This window comes from Lepidochelys kempii, chromosome 1, assembly GCF_965140285.1.
Source record: "Lepidochelys kempii isolate rLepKem1 chromosome 1, rLepKem1.hap1, whole genome shotgun sequence".
NCBI classification, from domain to species: domain Eukaryota; kingdom Metazoa; phylum Chordata; order Testudines; family Cheloniidae; genus Lepidochelys; species Lepidochelys kempii.
The window spans coordinates 164337952-164347814 of NC_136380.1; the positions used below are offsets into that span (position 1 = coordinate 164337952).

Consider the following 9863-nt stretch of genomic DNA (forward strand, 5'->3'; position numbering starts at 1 on the left):
GAGGTTTGGTGATTTTAATTAAATATGTAGAGAACAGGTAGGATGCAAGAGAAGGAGGGACGGGCTATATTCATTAAGAAGAGCATGTAGAATGAATGTGGAAGGAAGAGGGAAGTTGGAACTTTAGGGAGTAGGGTTGCCAGGCATCTGGTTTTTGACCGGAACCCCTGGTCCAACAGGGACCGTGGCAACTTTGTTAAAAGTCCAGTCAGCAGTGCAGCGGGGGCCCGGGGATAAGGCAGGCTCCCTACTTGCCCTGGCTCTACGCCGCTCCTGGAAGCGGTTGCCAGGTTCCTGCGGCGCTTATGCGCTGGGGCAGCCAGGGACTGGGAGGCTTGGTGCACTATCCCCAGTGCCGGCTCCACAGCTCCCATTTGCCAGGAACAGCAACCAATGGGAGCTGCGGGGATGCGGCAGCACCTGCAGGCGCAAAGACAGCACACACCACGCAGAGCCACCTGGTCGCCCATGTGCCTAGAAACCGCAAGGACTTGGCAGCTGCATCCTCAGAGCTGCGGTAAGCGCTGCCGGGACACTGCACCTCCTCCCACACCCCAATCCCCTACCCCTCATCCCTGGCCCCACCCCAGAACTCACACCCCCAGCCAGAACCCTCACCCCACCCCCTGCACCCCAACCCACTGTAACAGCCTGGAGCCCCCTCCTGCACCCCAAACTGCTCATTCCCAGCCCCACCCCAGCGCCTGCACCCCCAGCCCAGAGTCCTGACCCCCTCCTGCACCCCAACCCCCTGCCCCAGCCTGGTGAATATGAGTATGGGGAAGAGCGAGTGACAGAGGGAGAAGGGATGGAACAAGCGGGGCCTTAGAGAAGGGGCAGGGCAGGGTGTTTGGTTTTCTGTGATTAGAAAGTTGGCAACCCTACTCTTGCACTCTAACTCTCTCCCAGACCCCACATGCCCACCTGCACCCCAATCTCCCTCCCCTTTTGCACCCAAACTCCCTCCCACACCACAACCCCCTACCCCAGCCCTGAGCCCCAACCCGCACTCCAAACCCCTTGGCCCCAGCCCAGATTCCCTCCTGTACCCCAAACCCCTCATCCCCAGCCCCACCCCAGAGCCCACACCCCCAGCCAGAGCCCGCACCCCTCCCATATCCAACCCCCTACCCCAGCCCTGAGCCTCCTCCCATACTCCAAACCCCTTGGTCCCAGCCTGGAGCCCCCTCCTGCACCCAAACCCCCTCCCCCAGCCCAGAGCCCCCTCCCTGAACCCCTCATTTCTGGCCCCACTTCAGAGCCCACACCCCCAGCTGGAGCCCTCACCTCAGCCCTGCCCCAGTGCAGTGAAAGTGAGTGAGGGTGGGGGAGAGCGAGCGACAGAGGTAGGAGGGCTGGAGTGTGTGGGGGTGTGGGGCCTCAGAGAACGAGTGGGGCAGGGGTGGGACCTTGGAGAAAGGGCAGGAAAGGGACGGGACAAGGGTGTTCCATTTTGTGCAATTAGAAAGTTGGCAACCCTATTAGGGAGGAGGTTGAGGAAAAGAACCGGGGACCTTTTCCACTGTTGTCTAACCTAATCAAATGTTCCTCTACTCACTCCACAATGTCATGTCCTGGCTTTGCATTTAACAAATCCAGTCACCTTAGGCAAATCTCAAATGATTTGCTTTGCTCTGGATCAGCAATGCAAGCTTATCTGAACTTTCCCAAAAACTTTTAGTTTGCAAAATGGGCTCAAAGCTTCACAATAAGAGGCCTTTTGTGAGATTCCCTGTATTTCATATATTAACAAGAACAGAAATCCATAAAAAACAGGGCAATGTAACCCCACATACTTGCATATGTATTTATACCCTTTAAAGGTGATCTAAATTCTGGCCCCCGATAACAATGTGTCTGTATCATAAAGATTAAAGTGATTTTTTCTCTTTTTTTACATATATTTGTTTGGGTAACAGAAGTCAGTTGCTCTCCTCATAAACCATACTCAATCAAATTGATTTTCACCAGTATATAACCCCATGGATGAGCAAAAATCCAAATCTGAGGTATAAATCTTTCCTCTGTGATTTTCCTGGAAATCTGCATGTCAAACGTCAGATACAGAGTGAAGTACATCAGATGGGAATACAGGCTGTGATTTTTTTTTCCAATGGAATTTGAGCACCTAATTCCTACGGGCTCCTTTGAAAATCACAGCCACAGTACTTAAAGAAAGATATTAAGTCCAAATAATTTAATTTTAGGATAGTCTTTTTTCTTAATACATAGGCTAGACCACAGTTCCATAACTGGATCTATAAACATTTCATGGAAAGTAAAGGTGTGACATTGCACTCCATATGATTTTATGAAAATATCCTAATGAGTGTAAATACAATGTAACTGGAATATGCTTCATGCAAAAGGTCTCTTGTAAGGTATATTACAAAGCTTATAATCTATTGAGTGTGCTCATCCTATTTGTATAAATGTATCATTCTTGTATCTGAAACTAGAAATATGAAATATAACTCTGAGATCCTATTGTAATTATGCAAAGTGTGGGCCATTAATGGTGGTTTGGAATCTTGATGGCTCCCATCAACTAGGACAATTGACTGTAGATGGCTCTGTTTATTTGCAAGCCTTCCTGTGAGACAGGCTCCGACGAATGAAGGCTTGGGTTCTCACAGGACATGTGACCATGTCACCTGGTACTGGAATCCATCTTAAACCTGGGGCTTTTCCATTTAGGAGGAGGGGTGGGGACCCAGAGAGACAAAAGATTTCCGCCTTGTGCCAAAGCTATATAAGGGGATGGAACAGAACAAAGGGGGCTGCAGTCATGAGAAATCCCCTAGCTACCACCTGAGCTGGAACAAGGCCTGTATCAGGGGAAAGGATTGGGCCCAGACTCGGAAGACATCCAGCCTGTGAAAGAAGCTTATTGAAACATCTCTGAGGGTGATATTTTATCTGTATTCAGCTTCTTACTGTATTAGGCTTAGACTTGCGTGTTTTATTTTATTTTGCTTGGTAATTTACTTTGTTCTGTCTGTTACTACTTGGAACCACTTAAATCCTACTTTTTGTATTTAATAAAATCACTTTTTACTTATTAATTAACCCAGAGTAAGTATTAATACGGGGTGGGGGGGAGACGACAAACAGCTGTGCATATCTCTCTATCAGTGTTATAGAGGACGAACAATTTGAGTTTGCTCTGTATAAGCTTTATACAGGGGTAAAACTGATTTATTTGGGGTTTGGACCCCATTGGGAGCTGGGTATCTGAGTGCTGGAGACAGGAGTACTTCTTAAGCTCTTTTCAGTTAAGCCTGCAGCTTGTAAGGGGACATGGTTCAGACTTGGATCTGTGTTTGCAGCAGGCAAGCGTGTCTGGCTCTAACAAGGCAAGGTACTGAAGTCCCAAGATGGCAGGGAAAATGTGTTCAGAGGTAGTCTAGGCACATCAGGTGGCAGTCCCAAAGGGGTTTCTGTGATCCAACCCATCACAAAAGGTTCCTCCTCTTCTGTATTATAAAGCATGCATCAGGTGAAATATCTGTAAGCATGGTGCAGTAGCTAGTTTTTTCCTACTCTTTCTTTCAGTGGCCAAAATGTGTCTGCCTTGTTTACTTTCTTGTGTATCAGAATTCCTGATAATTCAGCAAAATTCTAAAACTATAGGGCCAGATCCTCGGAATCAGCTATTTGGTGCACAATACTTCTCAGGAAAGGTGCAATGAAGGCTGGAAATCAATGGAGTTACTTCAGATTACACAAATGTAACTGAGATCAAAACCTCACCCATTGGAAGGATGAATGAAATGAATCACCCCGTGAATAAGAGACCAAAAAGGTTACAAAGATTGGATGAAATCTGTTATTTTAATCTTAGCCTTTTGAAGAGCTCTTAAGATACACCATTTATTGTTAACCAGAATCTGAGCAAGAACAAATTTGATGGAAGATCCCGTACTGAAATGAGTAGTCCAGCTGTTTGAGTTCTGCACTTACAGCCAAATTACTAGACCCTCTGATCTTCAGAATCACTGAAATTTGTAGTTAAAACTATGAGGTTTAATTTTGATCTTAAAAAGAAAAGGAGTACTTGTGGCACCTTAGAGACTAACCAATTTATTTGAGCATAAGCTTTCGTGAGCTACAGCTCATGAAAGCTTATGCTCAAATAAATTGTTTAGTCTCTAAGGTGCCACAAGTACTCCTTTTCTTTTTGAGAATACAGACTAACACGGCTGTTACTCTGAAACCTGTCAATTTTGATCTTACCTGGAATAAAGGTGACTTGCAAGTATGTTTTTAAATGAACCAGGTGTAGAATTATGTCCTGAATATCCTAAATAGTAAGTTTAAAAGCAGTATTCAATTCCTAGGCAATTTTAAACTTACCAGAGAAGATCTGCAAAGACACATCTGGTGGTTAGATGCCCACATCCCACAGAAAGTCAATGGGAGTTAAGTGCATCACAGCCATTTGTGCCTTTGAAAATCTCCTTCACCCTTCTTTATGATTGTTTTATGGCCCCTGAAGTCACAGATCCCTGGTTCCCATGAGTGATCTCCCAGTATGCCTGAGGATGGTGACAGTACAGCCACCAAGGAATCCAGCTGAAGCATGAAGGTGCCCTAGAATGAGATAGGTAGCTGTTTTTACTACACTGGACAGGTTGGCAATTTAATTTTTAAATATTATGAGGTGTCTGTTGAGAGATAATGGTGCTGGTAATTCAGAAAAATAGGTAACAATGGTAACTTTTTAATACTTTATGTAAAGATATGCTTCAAACTAATGTTTTCAGGTATGCAACAGACTTCCTGTGTATCCCTGTATTATTGTACCTGTATTTTTAAATATCTTGAGCCCACTCTGAGCCACGATGGGGACCCACCTTCTCTTTCCCATCCCTTCCCAGTGGGCAGGAGGAGTACAGAGAGACGGTGCAGCTCCTCACAGCAGTAGAGAGAAAGAGGCATGATTCCTTCCAGCAGTAGAAAAGAGCGGGGCTCCCTGTACTCTCGAATGCTGTGAGTGGTTTGGTGAAGGGGGAGATGCTGGGCTCCCAATACAGTACTGCTCTAGGATGCCAGGCTGAGAGGTGGAAAAACAAGAGACCAGTCTTAGCTAATAAATTTAGTCCTTTACCAAGTAGGTGTACAGTAAAATGTTCGGATCTGGTTATATCCTGCCAGTGAAGTCATTAGAATGACGAATGCATTATTTTCAAAGCATTCTTAAATTACTAATGTTAAATCAGTCATGAAAATGTTCCTCCTTCCTTTTAGAAGTTCACAAATATTTCAATTAACTATGCTTAAACCTTATATTTTTGGATTATAAGCAAATTCACATTCTTATCCTTATTATGTCCGGCTCTCCAATTCTGATCCCTCAGATATTCTACAAGGACTGGAATCATGCTCCAAGTGTGGTTTGCCTTTGCAAAGTGACTTTATGAAAGTGACAACATGGGATTCTGCATTTATGATGTCTCAATGATAATCCGTATCAAATACTATCAGTTTTTGACATACAAAAATATGTTTTTCTGACTGGCAGCCCTTCAATCTCTGCTTGGGATTTGAAAATCAGAAATTGTTCTCATTAATACTGATGAAACCGCTGCCACATTATGACCTTAATTACACCTGTGCAATCCTGCTCCATTTGTGGATGGATCTATGATCATAATACAAAACAAAAAGGAAGTTGCATAAGTGGCCCTACAAATGGTAGTTAACAGTTTACTCAACCTATGAGCAAAAATAGAATGGAGTTCTCTCTGCCAGATCTGAGTTGGCCCTGCAGGGCTGACAGCAGTAAAAATGTAACTGTCATTAAAGAAAGCACAAACGACTGAATATGCACAGGGTGCAGATCTACTGAGTAAGAAGGTAACATTTTTTCACGGTCACTTTTCAGAGTAAAATTGTACTACACAACTTCTGCTGTATAGATTTCTACTTTGTCCCAGAAATATTAATTTCAACTCTAGCCTCCACATTCAGCTAATGGAGATCAATATGGTAGAGATAAGTTATTTCCAGTAACTTTATATCACAACCAAGCTTGTATTTTAAGAAAAAGCTGTGGGGCGGGGGACATAAAAATAGAGAACATTTATCTTTTCAGTATGGCACTATACAGTACATTGGATATTCAAAACTCAATAGCACTTGTAAAAATAGGGTTTTTCCCCTGTTTTTGTTTGCTGTTTGTTATAGACCTAGCTTTATATATGCAGTCCTAAGCTTCAAGAAAGGGGGAGAAATCAAGGCATAAATTGCTTGGTCTTCTGGATTCATTGCCAAACGGTGAGTTTTTTGTTCTGACTTCATTCTTGTGCTGGTGGATGAGACTGGGTCAACCCATGAATGAGTTGCACATTCTGCGTGGGAAATATTACTTCCAGTAAGTTAAGACCCAAAGTGGCCCCTTGTTTTCTTTGTTTATAAGACTAGCCCTGACTTGGTCAAACTATTCCATGCTGCTCACTGTTGTGCCTGCTAAATGTGGTTGTTGCCCTCCAACAGTGGGGGACTTGGTTTTCATGGTGCTGACCCAAGGGTCTACCCATGCTGGTCTGACTTCAGGATCAAGGCCATACTTTGTAAAACTGAGCAAGTAGGCAGAAATTAATTTCAGGTAACATGTCATAAATGTTACAGTCTTTTTTTATTTTGCCTGGGTTTTTTTTCTAACCTAGATTTCACCTGCTTGAATTATAGGTATTTTGAACGTATGTAAATTGTGTATCTTTAACTGACATACTAACATATTACACAGCAACATGGGGTTGGTTGTTTTAAAAAAGAAAAATTTCTGAATCCAGAATTGCCACATTTATCTACATTTATTATCTGAAATTAATTTCAATTTTCCGTATCTGTCAAACACTTCCTGATCTTTTAGCATAAAACATGCTATATAAATGTGACATATTATCAATGCTCTTAAAAAGGAATTTTCTATTTTCTTCCAAGTAAGTCCCTATAATGTCACACCTTATGTATTTTTCTCTAGGGGTAACTGTGGTGTATCTTCTATCTCCTCCTCCTTTGGAGATTTTAAACTCTCCAGGGACCTTTAACAGGTATTTCTCTACTTCACAAAATGTTGCGAGAATGAATTATCACATTCAAGTACTTCATGTGCTCAGATACTACGATAATTAGCACCACAGAGAAGCCCCTGAACAATCCAGAGTGATACCTAGATTCTCATACACGTTTCATTTAAACATATGGAGATATCTAGACAAAAAAGGCAAAACACATCAAAATAGTTGTCGGTGAAAGACCTTACTGCCAGTTTTGCACTTTCCCTTTTCTTGTTGGTAAAAAAAAAAAAAAGGAGTACTTGTGGCACCTTAGAGACTAACCAATTTATTTGAGCATGAGCTTTCTTGAGCTACAGCTCACTTCATCGGATGCATCCGATGAAGTGAGCTGTAGCTCAAGAAAGCTCATGCTCAAATAAATTGGTTAGTCTCTAAGGTGCCACAAGTACTCCTTTTCTTTTTGCAAATACAGACTAACACGGCTGTTACTCTGAAACCTTTCTTGTTGGTGTTATTATTAATTATTGTAACTATTAGAATGATAAAACCACTATTTTCAGCACAACGGAGAGTGGAAAACTTTGCACCATGACTTTATTTAACCAGGAAGAAATGAAAAGTCAAAGGAAATTTATCTCGGGATTAAATAATAACCAAACCATCTTAACAAAACTGGATTTGCGTCTGGCAGATTTAAATGACACTAGTAACAGCAAATGCACAACCAAAGGCTCTCTCCCGTATAGCTGCGCTCTGTAAGGAATATGGGGCTGGGGGGGGGGGGCGACTAGATAGAGCTCCCTCAAACTACTCCACGTTATTGTAACGCTGAGCTGCACAGTGTCACCTTTTTTGGTAAAACTGCATACACATATGGTTGGACAGAGGAGTCACTGCATTCATTTAGGCTGTGTCACAGGGCGATCGCTTTATCTAGATCTCCCCCGACCACCCGTAATTATAGGAAACTGCTAACACCAGCCCATGACCGGCAAGCATGATCTACACAACAAATCTTCCCCAAGCTTGAGGATCGCCAGCAGGGAGCCGGCTACTGGTCTAAGGGAAGAGCAAGGGTACAAGCGGATTGACTGATCAGGCAGTTTTACCTTGACGAAGAGGGAAATGTCATGCTCTTGCGCCTCTTCCCCGGGTTCATCAGGTGTGCTCGCCTCCTCCTCCTCCTCTTCTTCTTCTTCCTCTCCCCTGGCCTGCATGCCGTTCAGGTTCATGGCTTCCTCGCCTCTCTCCGCTCCCGCAGGCTCCTCGGGGTCTCCGGCTGCATGCGGCTCTGTTAGGTGGTTGCTCAGTTCATCCCCACCTGGGGTGCCCTCTGGGCTTTCTCCTGTAGCAGCGTCCTCTGTACTTGCGTGTTCTGCTGCTGGTGGTATTTCCTCGGTGGCATGGCCTGCGGCGTCTCCTGCCGCGGGGGGTACTTCGCTTGTCCCAGTGCCTTCGGGATTTGCTCCCGCTGGTGCAGTGCTTCCCAGACTTTGTCCTGCCCCAGTTTCGTCCTCCCCTTCCTCGGGCTTCGCTTCTGCCGTTGCATCTGCTTTGCCGTCCTCTTCCTCTCTCTCCTCCTCTTCGCGCTCTTCTCCTTCGAGGGCTCCTTCCCCCCCTGCCACCTCCCCAGGCTTTTCTTCCTCTCTCACGTCCTCCCCAGGGTCTCCTTCTCCTTCAGGGTCTTCTTCCTCCTCGGCAGCCTCTGCAGGATCTTCTGCCTGGGGCGGTTCTGCCCCGGGGGCAACCCGTTCTGCGCCTCCCCCTTCCGCGGGGCTCGGCCCCGGGCTCTCCCCTCCGGGGCCCTCCTCCGCGGGGGGCTCTGCAGGTCTTTCGCCCTCCCCGCTGCCCCCTGCGTCTCCTTCGCCCCTTTCCGCCGCGCGCTCCCCAGCTGGGCTGTGCGCGGGGGCAGGCTCCTGCAGCTGCCCCTCGGGGCTCCCTGCTCCTGCCTCCTCTTCCCCCGCTCCTCCCTCCCGCGGGCTGCCCTCGCCGCCCCCTTCCCCGGGCGCCTCCCGGTCCTTCCCTTCAGCTGCTCCTTCTGCTGCATCCTCCTCCGGCCGGGGCCCGGGGGGCTTCGCCGCCGCCGCCACCCCTTCCTCGCTCCCTCCTTCCTCCGGCTCTTGGGAGCGCTCTGGCCCGAGCGGCTCCGGGCTCTGCGCCCCGCTGAGCCCCACCGCGGAGCGGGGCTCTTCTGCGGGAGAAGGGGGGCTGCTCTCCATGGCAAGGGGCCGGAGCGTGGGTCCTGCGAGAGGCGCCGCCGCCGCCGGGGACTCCAGCCGCTTGGCCATGGCGACTCCTCGCTGCACCCGCGGGGATTAGCGACTGGCCCGCGCCCAGGGCCAGCAGCACCTGCTCGGCGCCCCAGAGCGCCACGGGGCCGTCTGCGCATGCTCCCTAGCCGCCGCTGCCCTAGCTCGACCCTAAGTCGCCCTCGGAACCGGCTCCCCGAGCCAGGCGGGGACAGCCCGGGGGGGGGGGGAGGGGGCGCAACACCAGGGGGCGACATAGGTGCTGGAACTATCGGTGCGGGGGGGGGGAGGGAGGGGGTTGTCACTGCCGCACCCCCCTGGCTTTCCATTATAGACCAGCTTCGCAGTTCGGTGGAATGGCTCTCAGCACCCCCACTGTACAAATTGTCCCAGCCACCCTGCGGGGCGAGGGAAAAGGGAGACACGATAGAGAAGATTGGGGAGTGGGGGTGGGGAAACGGGGGATGCAGGGGCAGAAATGGGGGCTTGGGAGTAGGATGACCAGATGTCCCGATTTGCGGGTCTTTTTCTTATATAGGCTCCTATTACCCCAACCCCCCTCCTGATTTCTCACACTTGCTGCCTGGTC

At 47.5% G+C, this 9863-nt stretch overlaps 1 protein-coding gene across 2 annotated transcripts in view; it reads right to left on the bottom strand.

Moving 5' to 3' along the window:
- The window catches only part of CLIC6 (chloride intracellular channel 6), a 51291-nt gene extending 41893 nt beyond the window's left edge, over positions 1-9398 (bottom strand). For both annotated transcript variants that reach the window (XR_012161033.2, XM_073361411.2), the window contains exon 1: positions 8135-9398. Coding sequence is in view for 1 of the 2 variants with exons in the window: in XM_073361411.2 (XP_073217512.2) it covers positions 8135-9313 (1179 nt within the window). In the remaining variant the exon portion in view is untranslated. The remainder of the gene's footprint in view (positions 1-8134) is intronic.
- Positions 9399-9863: the final 465 nt, after the last annotated feature.